At 39.0% G+C, this 22,278-nt stretch overlaps 1 protein-coding gene across 1 annotated transcript; it reads right to left on the bottom strand.

Annotated features, from left to right (window-relative positions):
- Positions 1 to 556: 556 nt before the first annotated feature.
- LOC139463576 (uncharacterized) lies at positions 557 to 21,937 on the bottom strand. The gene is made up of 8 exons (XM_071244848.1): positions 21,870 to 21,937; positions 9,968 to 10,044; positions 8,593 to 8,603; positions 3,974 to 4,019; positions 2,106 to 2,346; positions 1,470 to 1,505; positions 913 to 1,025; positions 557 to 586 (listed from the first exon to the last, which is right to left on the bottom strand). Exons 2-8 carry the CDS (start codon positions 10,022 to 10,024, stop codon positions 557 to 559), a joined length of 534 nt encoding a protein of 177 aa, XP_071100949.1. The 5' UTR covers positions 10,025 to 10,044; positions 21,870 to 21,937.
- Positions 21,938 to 22,278: the final 341 nt, after the last annotated feature.

The raw sequence follows: 22,278 nt of genomic DNA, 5'->3' as shown, positions 1-22,278 counted from the left end.
CATAATTAAGGGTGCATATAACACACGAGTGCGTGTTATACACAAATAAATTTAAGTCTTGTGTACATTGATCTATCGGAAGGGATGCTAATTGGGATTGTTCACTTGCCAATATAGAAGCAAATATCGCTGTGGGCGCTTATTAGAGCGGGGCGCTTATTACGTTGAATACTGTAATGGAAAACAACTTAGTCAGTATCAACATAATATATATATCTTTGTTCGTTATTTACCCATTGCATAAACCAGGTACCTTAGGTTTGATAGCAAGTCAAAGTCGATTGCTGAGCATGGTAGAGATATCAGCTGCTACATATATGATCAAACACTGAAGACATAACAATATCATCTGACAATTAACAAGCCTCCGTATCACAACAATGAAATGTAAAATGTGTTTCTCACATAAACATATAAGCTCATTATAAATACAAACAGGCTTCTCAAGCAAGTATCATGGACAAACATAAAAACACAGATCACATTCTTACATTATCACAGTGAATGTGAAGTAAACATAAGATTAATTTAAATCCTGAGAGAAATAATCACACCGTTACAAGATGTCCTTCCCGCAGCTAAATACCTGGAAAGAAAAAAATGATCCTTATGCATTTATCTGACATAAGAAATTATTTGTCAGATTTACGTCTCCAGAGTTTATCAATCCAATGATTGGCCAACAGCTTCTGCTCTTGTAAGTCTCTCTCTACTTTATTAATCAACATAAAGAAAAAGTGAAACTAAAGGCACAGTTGTATCATCCAAGTTTCTCACTGTGACAGTGCTTCATCCTTTCAGTACAACATAGAGCAAATAAATCATAGTCACAAATCTGTTCTACGAATAATCTGTTTTTGTCACATTCCACAGTATATGTTAATCTACATTTCTAGAGTAAATGATACTTACCACAAGTGCTGCAAGTATGATCATCAATAAACAGATAGCAGTCAACCCAATCCACTGTGTCCATTCTGGATGTGGGGGGCTAAAGTCTGTCGCACTGGTATAGTGAGAAGTACCTGAAATAAAGGAAAATGTAGAACAAAATTGTGTCAACACACACTGATTCATATTTCATTTGCAACTAAAATTCAGACAAAACTTGACAAATATTTGAAATAACATGAACATGAACAGTCAAAGCTATTTTGAAAGCAAAGAATTTTTTGTGGCCGAGTACTAACATTACCAGACTGGATAAGTTTCACACAATCAATTACATGCCACTGTCATGTAGCTGGTATATTGTTTTGTCCAGTGTTAAAGAACAAACAAACAAATCCTTACAGCAATCATCCAAAAAGTAAGATTCCCGCGGTGTCATCTTTCAGGGTGACATCAGTCAACAGAATTCAAACTCTTTCAAAGGAATTAAAACCCTTATAGATCAATTACTTTCTATTGCGTACACAGCAATACTTAGAAATAATTCTTACTTTTGCAAATTGCAAATGAAAGCTTACCTTCCATAGGCTCATCTGTGTCCTTAATATCAGCTTCTTGGGGTAGGAAAGACAAAAGAAACAAATGTTATAGATGTATCATAAACACAAAAGCACAGCCAAGCTGCAGACAGACCAAGTACCCCCAAAGGGGGGGGGGGGGGGGGGGGGTGCGGTGGTGGGATTGAGATGGTAGTGGGTGAAGTTGAAGCCACACAAACAGCAGATGATAATGCATATGCACCAGGATGTGAAGAACTATCAGTGAAAATAAAGGTAAGTGTTATCTATGTGATAAACCAATCTGCAAAATATGCAAAATGAGGTTTAGTGGGAACAATTTTCAATAAAACACAATACATTGATGCAATGCTAACTTACACAAAAGTCCTTGCTTAAGTTTCTACAAAAGCAACTCTTTCTGAAGTGTAATGTTGTGAATGAAATGTTTTTAAAGAGATTATTATGCTTGTGTGTTTCCATGTCATAAAAATCATGTATTAGGAACAAAAAGGTATGTATTATGCTTATGTAAGTGTGCACTAAATACCCCCTTGGCCCCCTGAACAACAACCACCATACAGTAGACCTAGTCATAGTGAAAGAATCAGCAAACATTTACAAGATATTGGACGTAACTTGTTACAAGACACTTACCTTTGTGAGAGAGGTTAACACATATCATCTCTACTGGGTGACCTGCACTGTGATTGCAAGCTGCTTTCTTCTTCTTGCTCGGACAATTCAAGAATATGTCGTTGTAGCAGTTGTACATTAGGGTGTGTGTCTTATTTCTACCCTGAATAGGGCAGAATATAGGATTGTATTGATGATGACTTGTATTTATCCATCCCTCATCCTCCAGGTGTACACAGTCATTCAAAGTAATGGTTACAACCTGAAGTGATAGAACATTAGATGTATACAGTAACAAAACAAATAAAGAAGACTTTTTTATTCATTGGAAATAGCAAATATGGCATTATGCAAAATCAGTATTGTGAACTACTGTGAAAATAACATTTGCTCTACCCCAATGTGTAGAGAAAGAAAATATGATTTGCCCTGAAGTGTAAAAAGTAGCAGATACTGAGAATAAATTTTAGTTTCTAGTAAAAGTTGTTTGATAATAATGAACGAATTGAGACACATTATAACTGGTAGCGAAGTATGACTGTAAATGTTATGACCACTAATGATCTTGAAGGACGATAGGGGAAAGACAGGAAATTTCAAAGCTGATGTTTTGGGATCAGTAGCGTATAGCACCACCACGGTTTGCCAAACGTTCCTGACCTCGACCAGGCATATTGTGTAGGAGTCTCCCAGTGGTGATTTGACGGAGCCTGTTCCACTCCTCTTGCAGCGCCTGGCCAAGTTCAGCTAATGTGGTCGGCGGCCTGGTGTTGATGCTCACGCCTCTCTATCATGTCTCAGACGTTCCATGGAGGCAAAGAGGGACAACACAGGGTGTCAGTATGTACTGCCCAGTGTCACCCTTCTTGGGCTCACTCAGTCATACCCCAAATCACAACCGATCCACTGCCAAATCATGAGGTCTCAGGTTGACATTGGCTTGACATTCATTTAGATGTCGCCAGAATAATGTGCACTGCTAACATTCATATTTCATGACCCCCTACTTTTTTTCAGGAGAATAATCAAAGCAAAAGGAAGTGTCCAAATGCTTTGTTTGTTGTTTTGTTGTTTAACGCCGCACTCAGCAATATTCCAGCTATATGACGGTGGTCTGTAAATAATCGAGTCTGGACCAGACAGTGCAGCGATTGACATCATGAGCATCGATCGTTGGGATACGACGACATGCATCAACTAAGTCAGCGAGTCTGGCCAATGGATCCTGTTGTCGCCTCTTACGACAAGCATGGGTTGCTAAAGACCTATTCTACCCCTGATCTTCACGGTCTGTCGAAATGCTATTCCACATTATTGCCTGCACCCTTATGTTAACATGGTTAAAAGACAAGCAGACATAAACATAAACATAACTAAAACGTTTTTAGTGTAAGGTTAGATACATTTTGTTCCACTGTTATAAGCAACAACAACCACAGGAAACATTAACATGAAGCCACCATTCCGTCACATTAGGAAGTGATACACAACAAAATAACTCCACAGTGGCAACACAACACAGTCACTTGTTCTCGCTCTCATCATTTTCACTGCTTTGGCCAGTTTTTGAGGAAATACCGAAAACATTGTGAAACGGCATGTCACTGTCAAACAGCAAAGTCACTACTCGAAACACGACCAGTATATGAAAACAACACGATAGAGCTTTCAATGCAGTATGTACAGAGTTTACGACACAAGTGCATTTCAATGGATGCAAATCTTATGAAACTGGACTTTAGGTGAAAACATGCTCTTATTAGAAAAACGAAATTAAGGCTGAGCATAGTGTGACATTGCAGTGTTTACATGCCGGAGATGTGCTATGGAATACGGACTTTGTTTTCTCAAGGTCTTGCGATAACTCCCAGCATCACATCAGTTGATACTACAGTAACAATGACAATAATAAGGGGGACAATGTTCAAATTCAGTCTCTAATAGGAGGGCAGAGGAGCCATTAAATGACTAAAATTGAATTTTCTGCCTTTCTTCTTATTTTAACCATGGTTATCACAACAAGTACCAGGTATAAACCTTTCTGTGGCAGTGAATTATTAATTTAGTTTCAGTATTTAAAAATGTGTATCAATATAGTATCAGCATAAAAACAATATGGATACATCTATATTGTGATATACAATGACATCCGTGACGTTAGAACACATCACAACACTGCATAGTCCATGAAGCAGTCTCAGGACATAAACTGTTGGAAAACACAAAACTGTATCACTATGGTTACTAAAAACACAAAAACAGTTAACATGTTTACCAAAACACAAGATGAAATCCTTGCAAGCAAGCTATGGCTTAAATGATTCACTGCTCGACCAAAACAATTGCTTTATCAACACATTAGTCAGAATTGGTGCTGTCTCAAATAACATTTTAAAAAATCAACTAAAAATCAATTTTTAACTGTTGTCATAAAAAAATAACAATTTGGAAAGAGATAGAGGATCATGCTATTATTGTGCAATGGATCATGATACATGCCATACCAAGATTTTAGTGTATCATTCCTGCCTCGACCATGACAACTCACCTACTCCAAGTTCCCTATCATTGATGAGCAAAAGTAAAAAATAATGTGACAGATCATCGACTTTCACCATTATGGCAAAATAATCACGCAAACTTGACCCACATACCTAAGCAGTTGTGTAGCTCACCTAATACATTCTCAACATCACTGAAAGTCATGCCTAATATTGGTGAAGAATGTTTTGTGCAATTTAGATCATACCCACACCCACACACTGAAACTAAGCATGAACCAGGGGTTCTCTCATGATAAAAGTAGCTCACCTGACTGTAGCTCACCTGACGTATCAGCTTAGTTAAAAAGTTTGTGAAAAGGATTCTGGGGAAATAGAAAATAAGTACCCGGTAGTTTTGCACAAACCAAGAGCAAATAGTGTTGCCATGAACCAAGTGTTTGACCTTAAGAGTGACTTTGACCTTCACAGACAAGTATTTTAAGAATATTCCATGGGATTTGCAGCAAATAAACTGAATATGATGTCCCTAAGTGAATGTATAACACATCAAACAAATAGTAGCTCACCTAGATATATGTGGTCCAGTAACAAAAGTTGCTGTCAGCATTGATAGTCAAACATTTTCTGAATAAATGTTCCAATACAATCATAAGGAGAAACATACATGCTCAGCTTACCTCCCTCAGTCGGGATATTTCACCATGTTCAGGACAGAAGAAATTTCAAGTTTGCATTTTCAGAAAATATTAGGATGTTAAAAGTATTGACAATTTCAAATATCTTAACATGTGTTGAATCTCACAACTGACTAAATATATACGAAAGTTACTTACATTTTACTTACAAATGGCTGTCATGGTGGCCATATTGAAAATCAGAAATCAAACAATAGTTATTATTGATTATGATTCTAGGAGTACTACCTCTATTACATCATAGCCATAAATTCCTGTTTTGGCTCTGAAAACTCTTTAGATTTTCTAAAGACGTCCTCTTCTATGCCAACATATCTAATAGTTGTGAGAAAAACTCTATCATCCACACAAAATGTGCGAGATGGACAAAACCTCATTTCTTTCAACCCATAACCATCATAAACTAGATACAGATTGTTCGGGAGGTCGGTGGGATTAATTTCTGATTTGATGCAGGCAGTATTCTAAGAATTATACACAATGATAATGATTGTTTGATAATTCCTTCGAATACCCTACCTCTATACACTAGAGTGACCTTTGGGATCTAGCATCTAGTATCCTAGATAGTTGGCAGCTGTGACATAGGAATACATATTTACATGTGTACATTTTAAGAAAATGAAAGTATTTTGCCTGATTTAGTTCTGATCTTCTAGTTTAGGCATTTCATGACATGACTTCCCTTTCAATGACATCTGTTAGAGCCCTTTGTTGCATTCATTTCTGGTTCTGCGGTCACTTTCTGACATAACTTCCAGTGCTAATGTCCTCTTGGACGTCAATTCTAGTTATATTACCACTACAAATCTTGATCATATGAAGTCACCTCTGTTTTCCTGACAGTGACATTAACATATGTTGGGCGTTACTCCAGCCCTGAGGTCTCCTATGACGTCACTTCTGGTTTCCTGACAGTGACATTAACATATGTTGGGCGTTACTCCAGCCCTGAGGTCTCCTATGACGTCACTTCTGGTTTCCTGACAGTGACATTAACATATATTGGGCGTTACTCCAGCACTGAGGTCTCTTATGACGTCACCTCTGTTTTCCTGACAGTGACATTAACATATATTGGGCATTACTCCAGCACTGAGGTCTCCTATGACGTCACCTGTTTTCCTGACAGTGACATTAACATATATTGGGCATTACTCCAGCACTGAGGTCTCCTATGACGTCACCTGTTTTCCTGACAGTGACATTAACATATATTGGGCATTACTCCAGCACTGAGGTCTCCTATGACGTCACCTGTTTTCCTGACAGTGACATTAACATATATTGGGCATTACTCCAGCACTAGGGTCTCCTATGACGTCACCTGTTTTCCTGACAGTGACATTAACATATATTGGGCATTACTCCAGCACTGAGGTCTCCTATGACGTCACTTCTGTTTTCCTGACAGTGACATTAACATATATTGGGCGTTACTCCAGCACTAGGGTCTCCTATGACGTCACCTGTTTTCCTGACAGTGACATTAACATATATTGGGCATTACTCCAGCACTGAGGTCTCCTATGACGTCACCTCTGTTTTCCTGACAGTGACATTAACATATATTGGGCATTACTCCAGCACTGAGGTCTCCTATGATGTCACTTCTGTTTTCCTGACAGTGACATTAACATATATTGGGCATTACTCCAGCCCTGAGGTCTCCTATGACGTCACCTCTGTTTTCCTGACAGTGACATTAACATATATTGGGCATTACTCCAGCACTGAGGTCTCCTATGACGTCACTTCTGTTTTCCTGACAGTGACATTAACATATATTTGGCGTTATTCCAGCCCTGAGGTCTCCTATGACGTCACTTCTGGCGGAAGTACAACGATACATCCTAGACTATCTTATAGACAACTTATAATCCTTTGATATCTGATTCCGGTGTTAGCCCACTTACTTAGTAGTGGACTTGGGTAATTGTAAGAAAAACAATATGGAAAGAGCATCAAAAGGCTTGCATTTGTTCCATCTGTTCTTATTTCAGAATTAGTTTACAAAGAAGAGAAAGGTCCAGTCACATGATGAGACAATGCCCGCGGTGTGGTCACTGGAGCACAACAATCTGCTCCATCCGTGCAATGATTTCTGAGGAGATGTTTAAAATGAATGATGCATGATTTTTAGTATCTGCTGGCAGCCATATTTGATTTCTGATCAAAATGCCTCGAACAAACTTGGAACTCTATCTGGTAGGGATGTCACGATTCACCGACTGTACCGATGCATCAGTAGCTAATTCTCACAATACGATATGAGATACATGTAAATTTATATCGATACAAAATTTTGTTGAAATCGGTATCCACTTATTCGCGTATCAATTTATTTTTTTATTCAAATCGAAATGTCTTCATATTTTCTGAATTTGATATATACGAGTGAGTGAGTATGGTTTTATGCCGCTTTTAGCAATATTCCAGCAATATCACGGCAGGGAACACCAGAAATGGGCTTCAGACATTGTACCCATGTCGGGAATTGAACCCAGGCCTTCAGCGTGACGAGTGAACGCTTTAACCACTAGGCTACCCAACCGCCCTTGATACATACGAAAACTTGTTAGTTTCTGCCACTTGTTTGAATAAACAGAATCAACCTTTTCTAAGTATTATTATTTTACAAAATAATCTACTTATAGTGATCTGAACACATAATTGTGAAAGTGACATGCAATTGAAAGGTTTGCTTCTAAATTTACGCATAAAAGTATCGTATCTTGACCTCAAAATCGATATACGTATTGTATCGTGAGGTACCTGTATCGTGAACACCCCTAATATCTGGTGACCATCTCACCAAACAAGTTCCCTGCCTTGTTTTGGAGAATAATTTGTTTCAACTCAAAAATGAAATTTCAGTTTTGATGCTTTAAACAAACTTCAGCTGAATAAATCAAGCCATTTTGGCAAAGGAAGTTGAAAATGTAACATGCTTAAGGGCGATGATGGATGACTTTTGACAACATAAGCTCACCTGACCAGGTGAGTTGACAGCTCACACAACCAGATGAGCTAACAAGTCTGCAGAAAAAGGCATTTCATGGCAAAGTACATCACTCACAACCTTTTCAGATTGTAGCTCCACCCTAAAGGTGACATGTATCACGCTTCAGTAACATACAGTAAATGCTTCTTCAGCAGTTTAAGTCATTGTTTACACAGGCTTTGACCTTGAGGATGACCTTAGCTCTTACTGTGAATAGTCAATTTGGAAAGGCTGTAAAAGAGATTTACCAGTACATGAGATGGTATCCCTGAGACATAAATACATACTGAATATATTTCTAAAACATCCTTAGCATCTTAATTACTTACATGTACAATGTTGGTGAACAGGACAACTAATGATAATATCTGAAAGAAAATATGACAAAAAACATTATACAATAACAGAAGTAAAAGCAAATAGAAAATAGAAAGGTGTCTAGATACAACAACCGAGGCAGCCCCTCCCCACCAATTCTAGAATGGCCCAAACCTTCCCGTGAGAAACATGTATCATGACACATTAGGTGATAGTCAGGGACAGTCAGCCTCAACCTTTAAAATACTCTTTCTCTGCTCTTTCAGATAATCTCAAATTAGCATAAGTTTGTGAGTGAGTTAAAGTTTAACGTCACATCGACAATATTTCAGCCATATCATGACAAGACAAAATTTGACCTTAACCTTGAGTTTGTGTGTCACATGTGGCACAGCCTCATACCAGTGACGTATGTCTATGTAGTACACAAAGCATGACGTTGCACATGTGTGCGTTATTCCATGCAGTAGAGCTGATGTATGTGTGAAGCCTGTGTGAATAGGAAAAGATGTATAAAGACATAAGTTCATGCAAGGCGAAAAAGCTACATTAGGTAATTATATTCAGTGTTGGAATACTATTGGATTACTGAATTTGTTCATGCCTATATGGACATGAGTGAGTGAGTGAGTGAGTGAGTGAGTGAGTGAGTGAGTGAGTGAGTGAGTGAGAGTTTACAGTCACACTGGCAGTATTTCTGCCATATATCATGCATTTATAATAATATATTAAAACCTGTCAACAGTGGATAGTACAATAACTAGCATTTATAACAAACTTCCCTGATTATGCCTACAGCTACCTTTATAACAAACTTCCCTGATAATGCCTACAGCTACCTTTATAACAAACTTCCCTGATAATGCCTATAGCTACCTTTATAACAAACTTCCCTGATAATGCCTATAGCCACTTTATAAAAAACTTCCCTGATAATGCCTACAGCTACCTTTATAACAAACTTCCCTGATAATGCCTATAGCTACCTTTACAACAAACTTCCTTGATAATGCCTATAGCTAGTTACCTTTATAACAAACTTCCCTGATAATGCCTATAGCTACCTTTATAACAAACTTCCCTGATAATGCCTATAGCCACTTTATAAAAAAACTTCCCTGAAAATGCCTACAGCTACCTTTATAAAAAACTTCCCTGATAATGCCTACAGCTACCTTTATAACAAACTTCCCTGATAATGCCTATAGCTACCTTTACAACAAACTTCCTTGATAATGCCTATAGCTAGTTACCTTTATAACAAACTTCCCTGATAATGCCTATAGCTACCTTTATAACAAACTTCCTTGATAATGCCTATAGCTACCTTTATAACAAACTCTAATTGGTATCATACCTTACCTTGAGGCCCTGCATCATGTCTTTTGATAAGCTCTTGTTGTGGACTGCCAACTGCATCGTGTTCTTGTCACTGAAAACTAATACTATAAGTTGTAGCAGTATCACGAGGGGTACACATGGCTTAATGCGTCCTGAGGTGTTATTCCACGAGGCGGGTGCAGGGGGGGGGGTTGTATAAAACCTACTGAGGGATGCATAAAACCACATGTACCCCGACTGATACTGAGACATCAAATTTATCTTACCGACATTGTACAATGACATTGTAAAAGAAATTCAACATTGATAGAAAACAGCTGTTCGATAGAGCTGTGGTTAAGTTGTGCTATGTCATTTGGAAAAAGCATACTTTTTTTGCTTTGGAGTGGGGTACAAGGGATTTATTCTCCCTCTCGGAAATCCATGTGCAGCCGGTCTTGTTTGTGGCAGGTTATATGGGATATATTCTCCCCCTGAGATATTTAGTTCTCTCCAAGGTGAGATACATAGTATTTTACCAAGATCACATGGACCAATCAGATCTCATCATTCTGACATGGAGGTAAGATAATGATTCTCGGGGTGTGGCAGAAGAGATTGTTGCATCTCATTTGTAGAGACTGTCAGATCAGTAAATGATGGAATCATTGGTAAAATGTCAACGCAATCATGGCAAGAATTTAGCAGCAGACAATAGCAGGGAGTTACGGCCTTGAGAGTTGTTGTTGACAAACGGGACAATGTTAGCAGGGAGTTCCGGCCTTGAGAGTTGTTGTTGACAAACGGGACAAACAAGACAGGCTTGATTGTTTGAGAAGTTTCCGGATAGCGCAGTTTCCACAAGTTTGGCTATGCCTATACAAGTTTGGCTATGTCTATCACAAGTTTGGCTATGCCTATACAAGTTTGGCTATGCCTATACAAGTTTGGCTATGCCTATACAAGTTTGGCTATGCCTATACAAGTTTGGCTATGCCTATACAAGTTTGGCTATGCCTATCACAAGTTTGGCTATGCCTATACAAGTTTGGCTATGCCTATCACAAGTTTGGCTATGCCTATCACAAGTTTGGCTATGCCTATCACAAGTTTGGCTATGCCTATACAAGTTTGGCTATGTCTATCACAAGTTTGGCTATGTCTATCACAAGTTTGGCTATGCCTATACAAGTTTGGATATGCCTATACAAGTTTGGCTATGCCTATCACAAGTTTGGCTATGCCTATACAAGTTTGGCTATGCCTATCACAAGTTTGGCTATGCCTATACAAGTTTAGCTATGCCTATCACAAGTTTGGCTATGTCTATCACAAGTTTGGCTATGCCTATACAAGTTTGGCTATGCCTATACAAGTTTGGCTATGCCTATACAAGTTTAACTATGCCTATCACAAGTTTGGCTATGCCTATCACAAGTTTGGCTATGCCTATACAAGTTTGGCTATGCCTATCACAAGTTTGGTGATTGCCTACACAATCATAGGTTTCTGGCGTGCCCAAGGGACGCAACTCTGCACAGCGAATCGCGGCGCCTTAGATGACTGGGCCACCCGTGCCCCCTCAACTGGTTGGAAACACATGCTCACAGGAATGCAACTACCTGCACAAACATAACATGTGTTTGGGATGCTCCTCGCAGGGATTTATCTAAACTCAGTGCCCATGGCAGGCAAATTGGAAAAAAGATCATTATTTTGTTCAAAAAGGGGATTTAATAAATAGTTCTTTCCCCCCTAAATTTGGAGTTATTTATATTGCATTTGGTGCTATAATGTAAAACTAAGTATTAATGCCTCCATCACTTTATAGGCCCTGTCGTCAGTGATATAGAAGTTATTTCTACAAAGCCATCATCCTCTATATCTCCAGGGCTCGCACTTTGGGAAACCTACACAAGCCCCTGGAGCAATTCCCATGGTTCTCGCAATCTCAAATTAATAAATTATTTAGAGCTAATCAATGTCAGTTATTCCATCTTGTTTATTTCAACATAGCTAATTTGACATGACATATTCATTTGAAGAGTATAAATTTATTTTTCGTTACTGAGTATAAGGTATGCTACCAACACATTACAGATGAAAATATCATACTTCACAACATACTTCGACCCGCAGTTATTCTTACTGTAATATCGCAGACATACTTGAAAAACTACTTTTGGCTAGTACTCAGTTATCATTATCAAAATGGAATGGTACATGTGTAGTTACTTTTTTGTTTGTTGTTTAACGCCGCACTCAGCAATATTCAAGCTATACGACAGCAGGCTGTAAATATTTAAGTCTGGACCAGACAATCCAGTGACTGAATGGGGCTCAACATATATGTTTCATTTTTTTCATATTTTAAAAAGTTAAAATACACATTATGTTATGATGGACTCTCTCTCCCTCACGTTATCTTCCTGTCAGGTCTATTGATGAATACACATTAGGGGTGTTTAATGATTGGAAGGGGGTGCTTGATTGCAAAGGAAATCCATGGGCTAAGGATATAGTTTGGGGTAACTTACCCTACACCTTACACAACTAATCCAAGGAATCAATGAGGCACATGAGATAAGTGAATCAAGAGCCACAGTTCAGCTGTCAGCCAGAGCCACGTGGCAGTCTTGTTGAATGTATCATTCCTTCACTGACCCGCTAGGTGTTCCCACCCTACAGCAGCATGTGGTTCCCACCCTACAGCAGCATGTGGTTCCCACCCTACAGCAGCGTGTGGTTCCCACCCTACAGCAGCATGTGGTTCCCACCCTACAGCAGCATGTGGTTCCCACCCTACAGCAGCATGTGGTTCCCACCCTACAGCAGCGTGTGGTTCCCACCCTACAGCAGCGTGTGGTTCCCACCCTACAGCAGCGTGTGGTTCCCACCCTACAGCAGCGTGTGGTTCCCACCCAACAGCAGCGTGTGGTCCCCACCCTACAGCAGCGTGTGGTTCCCACCCTACAGCAGCGTGTGGTTCCCACCCTACAGCAGCATGTGGTTCCCACCCTACAGCAGCATGTGGTTCCCACCCTACAGCAGCGTGTGGTTCCCACCCTACAGCAGCGTGTGGTTCCCACCCTACAGCAGCGTGTGGTTCCCACCCTACAGCAGCATGTGGTCTGTCTGTACACGCTGCTGAGAACCAGTACAACCTTCACCTTTATTGCCTGCGTGTGGCCGGTATACCTCATCTCCTTCACAAGGAAATACTGTAGTTATTGTCATATATCCTGATATATACTCTAAAAAAAGTTATGGGATCATGAAATATACATGTTATGATTTGTCATCAGTAGAAATGACTGCCAGAGACAGAACTGTCTCAGAAGCAAAACCTAACCAACCCCTCAACACACCTAAAACATTGCATGTGGACTATACACGCAGTAATCTTGATTTTGACACTTTATTGGTTGTAATTGGAAGTATTCATAAGCATATGTTACCCCTGGCACCTAACTAAGTCATCGGCCAAATGGAACTTTTGTGATGGGTAATTTGATATAAACTTGCTTAAAATTAATGGACATACAATTAAGACTGATTGCAGCCCTAAAAACTGTTCTCCGGCAAGATTATTTGGTTGGTGGGGGTGATGGCCAGACCATTTTGCATGTTGTAATACCCTATCTAGTCATGACCCAAGCCTGAACAAACAGGGTGAACACATCAATTTTATAGCTTGTTTAACTAAATAGATAATGCATAATCACAACCGTCAACATCATGAACAAGGTGTCTTTGTTTGTGCATGCTCAAAATTATTTTTAAAATCGACTTTCAAATTTCCCTAACACATAACTCTGTGGTCTTGTGGTAGAACGTCCACTCCGGCAGGGGTTCCATCCCAAAACGTGATAAGATGGTACTTGTTGTTACCCTGTCTGGCACTTGTCATTAACGGACTAAAACAAGGACTGATCGCCTCGGAGTCAGTATACTGTGTCTGAGTGGGGTATTCATGTTAACTGCAACATGGTATCTCAGTGGGCTGTCAAAGCATACACACGCACGCACACAAATGTATATGTATAGAGGTGCATGTGAACAAGGTAATAGTTTTGCTACTATTCCAATATGTAACCAATAAGTTGTTTTGACACTCTCTTGTGAATGTAGTAGGGCGTGGAGTCATCCCACAGATGACATCCTTACATGGTCAGCTTGCTGACGGGGTTGACCTTGGTCAGAAGGTCCATGGTTTGAATCCCAGCATGGGACTCGGAAATTTTATGGCCGCTACATTGGTGCCTAAGGTGGGGCTGAGCACGTTCATATTAAAATAAGCCACAGTACCCTACTATGCGGCCCGGGACGAGGCTTCTGTTGACCGGGGAGTATGTGGTAGGTCATGATGTCATCCCACAGATGACATCCTTACCTTGTCAGACACGGGACTCGGAAATTTTATGACCGCTACATGAAGTTTACTCATAATATTTGTCTAGACTAAGTTCAAAAGTTGTTGTTTTTAAATTTATTTTGTTTTGTAACTTGATGCATACATGCTGTGACGGGAAGAGATCATTTTTCTTGCAAACTATTGAAGCCACAAAAATGTAAATTTTGCATGCTGATATGAGGGATATATATGGCTGACTACAAAAACTGGTTTTTAGAAAGTTTGTTTCATTGAGTTAAGCCTTGTGGCAGGTATTAACACTGTTTTCTTGTAAATAATATAATAAAGTTAATGGTTCTTTTCTGCTCTCTGTGTTGAATTAAGAGTATTAACAACACATGATTAGGAAATTGAAGTCACTGTTGTTGAATTGGATTATGTCTATTTAACCATCACTCATTCCTGCAACTGTTTGTAAAACGTAATCTGTGGCTAGGTAATTTTGTGTAGAGTGAGTGAGTATGGTTTTACACAGTTTTTAGCAATATTCCAGCAATATCACAGCGGGCGACATCAGAAATGGGCTTCACACATTGTACCCATGGCAGGAAACGAACCTGGGTGAACGCTTTAACCACTAGGCTACCTGACCGCCGGAAACATGAAAAGAGTACAGTAAGCATTTCAATTGTTTTGTACAGGGAGACATTCATATTAAATAAGGTGGCATTTTAAGGTCTTGTGTAAGTATTAGCCTTGTTCAAAACTGATTATCTTTCTAAAAAGTCATTAATATCTAAATGTTTCTTTTATTCTTCGTAACTATAATGTCAGAGCTGTAGCTTTGGAAATGATTAGACTTTAATAGTTTTATGTGTCCCAACACTACACCAGGAAAAGTTCTCTTGTGGCACCATGTGCATGAAATATAAAATGACATGTTGTCAGTAATGACCTCCTCCTGAGGCATGTGTTAACTGACATGACCAGTTTCCAACCTCGCCGGATTAGGCTGGAAATCCGGAGTTTGGGCTGCTCTAACGAGTCTATGCATAGTCCAATCAAAATCTCGTAATGAACTAGACATTCGGTTTGTAAACAATATGGATTTCAACATGCAGATTTTTGTCAACTCCAGGAAAGCATGTGTATCGCCAACTCGGCGTTGACAGACATTTGGCAAATCTTTTCATGTTTTTAATCAAGGTGCTCAAGTAATTTGATGCACTTCGCGGGTTAAGATCCGTTTTATTACAATAAAGTGCTTGATTATCGTTCAGATCGTCTTCACTGGGCGCCACGATTTTATTTAAGGCAAATGCAAGTGATATGAGATTTCGAATCTGATAGAATAGAAGGGAATAGAAGGGACATAACTCATAATAGCCACTGGTGGCACGATGATCGAGTCTCTGGTACCAGCTTTGAAACTTACAGGAGGCTACACAATGATTTAACAAAGCCATTTTTCAGGAAAAAGAAGGTTGGGGGGGGGGGGGGGGGGGGGGGCAACAAAGAACTGTGTTAATAAATTCAAGAGAGGATCCCAGGTGTTTTTGGCAAATACTTAAAAGAGAGAGAAGCAGTCGTACAATCCCCATGAACTATAACAGTTGATAAGTGGTGTAACCATTTTAACAATCTTGTGTACGTCAGTGACACTTTATTTGATTATTCAACTGTGAGTATGATTGACATAAAATGGATCTCCATCCGACAGAATATTGTAAATGATCTTAACAGACCATTTATAAAAGAAGAAATATATTCTTGTGTAAAAGTGTTGAAATCAAATAAGACCCCTGGACCTGATGGTCTTCCCGGTGAATCACTGCAAGCAACAAGAACTACCGCATATAACACCAACCCTAACAAACCTGTTTAATAAACTGTTTGACCGTGGTACGCTCTCTCCCTAGTGGGGAAACAGTATTATTTGTCCACTGTACATGGCAGGAAATATCCAAAAGCCTAATAATTATAGAGGAATATCCCTTATTGACTCATTTTGTAAAATATTCTGTGTTGCATTGAAGAAAAGACGGGAATTGTGGTATGATAGAAATAACATGTTATCTGAAATGCAAGCCGGTTTTAGGCCAAATTATTCAACTGTTGACCAGATTTTCTGCTTGCAGGCTATGATAAAAAAATATTTATCTGAACGAGGGGGAAGATTTTATTGCATATTATCGATTTTACAGAAGCATTTGATCTATAGTCAATCATAAAGTTCTATTCCAAAGTTTAATAAATATGGGTATCTGGGGGAAATTTCTAAATTTTGTGTCAATGTACACTAATCTATCCTCTTGAGTTAGAACAGGCAATGGATTAACAGATCACTTTACCCGTCAGGCTTGCACATTAAGCCCACCAATATTTATTATTTTCATAAATCAGTCAGTTAATATGATGGATATAAATAATGGAAATGGTATCTTCGTCTCCTCCGACTACCCCCGTGTTGCAGCTCTTTTATTTGCAGGTGTGTATCTGGAGTATCTGACACTGCCATTCAATTACAAAGGAAAATTAATGTACTTGAAGATATCTGTGTTAGTACTGGTATAAGAATAAATCTGAGTAAGACAAAAATATCTGTATTTCATACAGTTGGTCAACTCTATATGAAAGATGTTTTTTTAAGGACAAAACTTTGAAGTTGTAAATCTCTACAGACATCTTGGAGCTGGTTGTGTTTACTCCTGTACTCTCAGTGCCTAAGGCACAAAGCTGTTTTACTGCACAGACCTAACAAGGCTTAATGTCCTCATACCATTATCAACATAAATTGGGAAAGATTTCATATATTGATGTATTGAAGTGTTTGATGCTATGATTGCACCAATACTCTGTTAAGGTTCAGAAATTTGGGGCATCTATGCATAAAAACTATGCATATCAACTTCTGTAAAAGATTTCTCAAGTTAAATAAGTACACCAATACTGCTATGGCACTTGGTGAATGTGGAGGAGTACCCCTACAATATATCTTTGACGTAATAAGCGCCCAGGGCGCTCTCAAAATTGGAAATAGGGGGCTATTTATTAGAATATTATTTAGGTGTAAAAAAGAGAGTTGAAAGATAAATTTCGTGGTTTATGCTGACACAATGAAATGTTTATATGCGACAGATACATTTTTCCAGAATCTAATTGCCCATAATTAAGAATGCATATAACACACGAGTGCGTATTATACGTGAATAAATAAGTCTTGTGTACACAGATCAATCGGAAGGAGTGCTAATTGGGACTGTTCACTAGCCAACATATTAGCAAATATCGCCATGGGCGCTTATTACGTCGAATATGATATTGGTGATGTAAAATGTTTATCATATAATGGGTAAGTTTCTCAGCTGAATAAAGCCAACAGATAAATACTTTATAACTGTTGGGGTCATATTTCGTACACATTGTTCTTTCTTTTCTTATGACGTCTCTTCGTAACATTTGACTATTAATATTGTATTTTGACATTTATTAGTAACATTTAGTTCTTTATTAGTAATATTTGACCTTAATTGCGTATTTTCGCCCTTTTTTTTAAACTTTGTATTTTTTGACCGAATGGCCGCCCATACATCACCCTTGTCATACGGTGATCGAGTCAGAATTAACCACAACCAGCCGACTGTCAACAACGTCTGACCCAAGCTCCTCACAGCGACAGCCCGTTCGCGGTGCTCTCTAAACTATACGGAGAGTGTAACGAAGGTAGGTGTCACGCGCTGGGAAGGAGCTAGCGTCTGAATGTGGCCATGATGTCTCATAGACTAGGGTAAGAGTAGCTTCCCTTTGACAGTTACTCTAGCCGTCAGACCAATTGATTGCTGTGAAAGGCTAGTAAAAACAATTTGTGTAGGTTGTTTTGCATATATGTAGTTTCGCCACTGTATAAGAAACAGGTTTCAGTTGGAATTATATATGCTTCTGTCACTGTCTGATTGACACATCACTTGCCCTGTGACGTAATATATATTACTGTGCACATTCCAGGAAAACTCGCGATATTTCGGTAATGTTTGTGGGCGATGGAAAGCGATTTTCACGCACAGAATTAAAGAATAAACACTGTGTATTTGTCTCACCAAGACTGGCTAAACACATCCCCAAACACTCTCGCGTGATAACCTCTATTTATCTGCCTATTTAAACATTATTGTAGCGTTATTACTGTTCAGGGTAAAAACCCAGTCTAGGTTAGTTAGAGCTAACTCCCCTATGTTTGTGTATTACGTCAGGAGGTGACGTCATGACTGCGGTCGGGACTCGAGTGGACGCCATGCTGGCTGTCGCATGTAACTCCGGTCAATAAATCGTACTCAAACAAACCCTAGTCTTAGTGTCAACGTAACACAACAATTATAGGACCGTCTTTGCCATGATCAGCATACCTTATTCAACGTAATAAGCGCCCCGCTCTAATAACCGCCCACGGCGATATTTGCTGACATGTTGGCAAGTAAACAATCCTAATTAGCACCCCTTCCGATTGATCAATGTACACAAGACTTATCTATTCGCGTATATGCACACTCTTGTGTTATATGCACCCTTAATTATGGGCAATTAAATTCTGGAAAAATATATCTGTCGTACATAAACATTTTAGACTGTCACCATAAACCACGAACACTTTCAACTCTGTTTTTTTTCACCAAAATAATATGCTAATAAGAGCCCCCCATTTCTAATTTTGAGAGCGCCCTGGGCGCTTATTACGTCGAATATGGTAATGCTATTGAAGTATCGAGTTCCATGTTATACCTGTCTGTAAATGCTAGGAATCGGTATGGCAAGAACGTCTTGCATCACATATTACATCAAACCGTTCACCAGGCCCACTTGCACAAAGTGATCTTAGCACTACGACTATTGTAAGCCTATGTTAAAGTATGGGAGTTACGATCATCTTAGCGCTAAGATTGCTTTGTGCAAGTGGTCCCTGGAGCTTTTATTAGATTAATGGCTTGTGAAGACACAAATATGCTACTATGCCTTTATTTGTGTAACTAACATTCTATTGACCTCATGTATTATAAATTTAATACTGAATTATTGTGAACAGTATTACTAAACTTCTGAAACATACTGTTCCAACTGCTAGTGTACAGTAGAGTACAAAATGGTCTGTAAATCTAAAATGTGCTACCGCTAAAATGTGTTCCATCTATATTACATCAAACCGTTCTCACAGCTGCCTTTACATGTGTTAAGTGGATAGTAAGAAATTCATCACTACTTTTGTAACTACCGTTCTGTTGATCCTCTGTATTATTGATTTAATACTGTATTAATGTGAACAGTATTGCTGAACTTTTGAAACATATTGTACCAACTAGTAATATACCAGCATGCTTGGAAATATAACATTATTGAAATGTATTATGGGCCTATGGACTTACAGTACTGACATAGATGTAAGTCTGTGTCTATATAGTGATGTGAACATTTGGGATGGTGTCCACCTCTCTAAAATAGGTCGGCGACTCTTTGTCCACAGCCTGTGTCAGCTGTCAAGTTATCTCTTGAATAACTTCTACTTTCTGCAGGGTAGGGTGCTTACAGTGGTTTTGTTTCAGGTCTCCGATGGCTGAGCACACTCGTAAATCAGAGAGTACTTGTGGGCTCACTTGATGTATGTTTTATTTTACATTTCATTTACATCACCAAATTTATAGACTCCTGGTCTTCCATCCCTTTGCTCATCAGCGTTGGGAGTCCCCCTTTATGCTTATTCCATGTCTGCCAGCTTTACAGCTGAAAAAACTATTTTCTTATCACTATAGCTGCTGGCGAAACTCATCGCCCATCGCTGCTGCTAGCAACTCCAGTCGCCCAATGACTACCTCTGCTTAACTACCCACAAGTCCTGCCTCACCTAGACCTTTACCCAAACACTGATCCTTCACTAATGTAATTGTCCTGTCTGGTCAACATGTTATCCCTTCAGACCAGTTCAAGGAGGGCGTGCTTCAATAATACTAAATTAATTTGATATGATGTGTTTGTATTGTTTGTTTGTTTGTTGTTTAACGCTGCACTCAGCAATATACCAGCTATATGACGGCAGTCTGTAAATAATCGAGTCTGGACCAGACAATCCAGTGATTGACATGAGCATTGATCCACGCAATTGGGATACTATGACATGCATCAAGCAAGTCAGCGAACCTGACCACCCGATCCCGATAGTTGCTTCTGTGTTTGTACTTAACTCGTGCATGCATATTGATTTACATGTACATGAATTCGGAGCAGTCATCCGTATTTACTGTCAGAATACAAAAATAACATGTAAATAAATATGGCAATAGACATATCTGCATTGAATGCTTTTATAGTGTTACATGTTCACGAGATGTCAGTATGATTTGTTGTTTGTTCGAACAAATCTCTGTTTTTTTAGAAGATCTACTACTATTTTTTTAAGAATGTCACAGAATGTTGTATAAATATGGATCAATTAATTAACACCTGAGGTGACACATAGATATAGCAATATATAGTAAGTGAGTGAGTGTGGTTTTATGCCGCTTTTAGCAATATTCCATTAATATCATGTCGAGGGACACCAGAAATGAGCTTCACACATCGTACCCATGTGGGGAATCGAACCCTGGACTTCAGTGTGACAAGCGAACGTTTTAACCACTAGGCTACCCCAACGCCCCCAATTGCATATGAAACAGCAAGGACACATTTTATAGATGAGAATATCTACGTGTATTTACTTGCAATTGAATAACCTGCTGGTAACTGTACTTAGTCAAAACAGCCTCATGTCAGAACGGCCACAAAAAATGTCAAAATGGCAACAAACCCATAAATGTCTAGTCAAAACGGATACAAAAAAAAAATAAAAAAATTCATTGTCATTGTAATACCTATAAAACATGCAGGATTGTGTAGTTGCAACCAACACTGTTACAATGCCTAACATTTATAAATAAAGATTTTATAATTGAAATAACACCTATATGCTTAATTTTAAGTAATATATCATTCGGCACATTCTCAATATTTTTTTTTCATATCATAGGTCAGTTATCACTAGATCTATACTTGAGATTGTCTTCTTTATTTTATTTTATGTGTGGCATTTAGAGGCCCAAATCATTCGATGAAAATCATCATTATCCTCGAAAGAATGCCTCCTTGATTTTAATTGCGTTTCTCGTTACTCCGTGAGGCTAAATATAACCTTCCATCATGTTGACTAGTTCGTGTTTTAGTTTCAGACAGAACAAGTGTTGCTCTTCTAAACTAGCAGTCACTACAAAACAATTTGCTCATTTAAGGTATTAGGCAGTAAACGACTGTTTTAAAAGAAAGTGAAACAGAAGCGATGAACCTTCTCGATCGATTCCACACTACATACTCATGTCATAACAAAACGACAGTTATCTCCCTTTGGAAAACATCCGCATTGCTCCTAGATCTATACGGTTATATCAGAGACCATATAATAATCTATTATATGGTCTCTGGTTATATGGATACTGCTGTACTGCCCAACTTGTGTATCATATATACTGTAGCTTGCAAACGTCGCTATCAGAAGTATCAAAGTAAACTCACCGTCTTCGATGTCTTCAGCGTGTTTACAATAGCGGCAATGTACACCTTTCAAAAACAGGCGCACGTGTTGGAACAGGCTGAAACGGCATCAGAGCAAAACGGAACTATTTTCGATTGGAGCGGAACAACATTTACTATGTGTCGGGCGAAAACGGCTACTATGTGTGGGGCGAAAACGGCTACTATGTGTCGGGCGAAAACGGCTACTATGTGTGGGGCGAAAACGGCTACTATGTGTCGGGCGAAAACGGCTACTATGTCTCGGGCGAAAACGGCTACTATGTGTCGGGCGAAACGGCTACTATGTGTCGGGCGAAAACGGCTACTATGTGTCGGGCGAAAACGACTATGTAGAGGGCGAAAGCGTCTACTTTGTGTGGGGCGAAAGCGACTACTTTGTGTGGGGCGA

The sequence above is a fragment of the Haliotis cracherodii genome, unplaced genomic scaffold (genome assembly GCF_022045235.1).
Source record: "Haliotis cracherodii isolate W230 unplaced genomic scaffold, xgHalCrac1.p SCAF_16, whole genome shotgun sequence".
Classification (NCBI taxonomy): Eukaryota; Metazoa; Mollusca; class Gastropoda; order Lepetellida; family Haliotidae; genus Haliotis; species Haliotis cracherodii.
Note: the sequence above shows the minus strand (reverse complement) of the source record. Positions and strands in the feature narration are given on the sequence as shown.

What these genes read in the sequence shown, in the direction of transcription:
- LOC139463576 (XM_071244848.1), bottom strand. Translation starts at nt 10,024, where the DNA reads ATGCAGTTGGCAGTCCACAACAAGAGCTTATCAAAAGACATGATGCAG. An exon ending in TTATTGTCATTGTTACTGTA is followed by an intron (nt 2,347 to 3,973) that starts GTATCAACTGAT and finishes CTATCACTTCAG; the next exon opens with GTTGTAACCATTACTTTGAA. An exon ending in CACAGATGAGCCTATGGAAG is followed by an intron (nt 1,026 to 1,469) that starts GTAAGCTTTCAT and finishes CCTTTATTTCAG; the next exon opens with GTACTTCTCACTATACCAGT.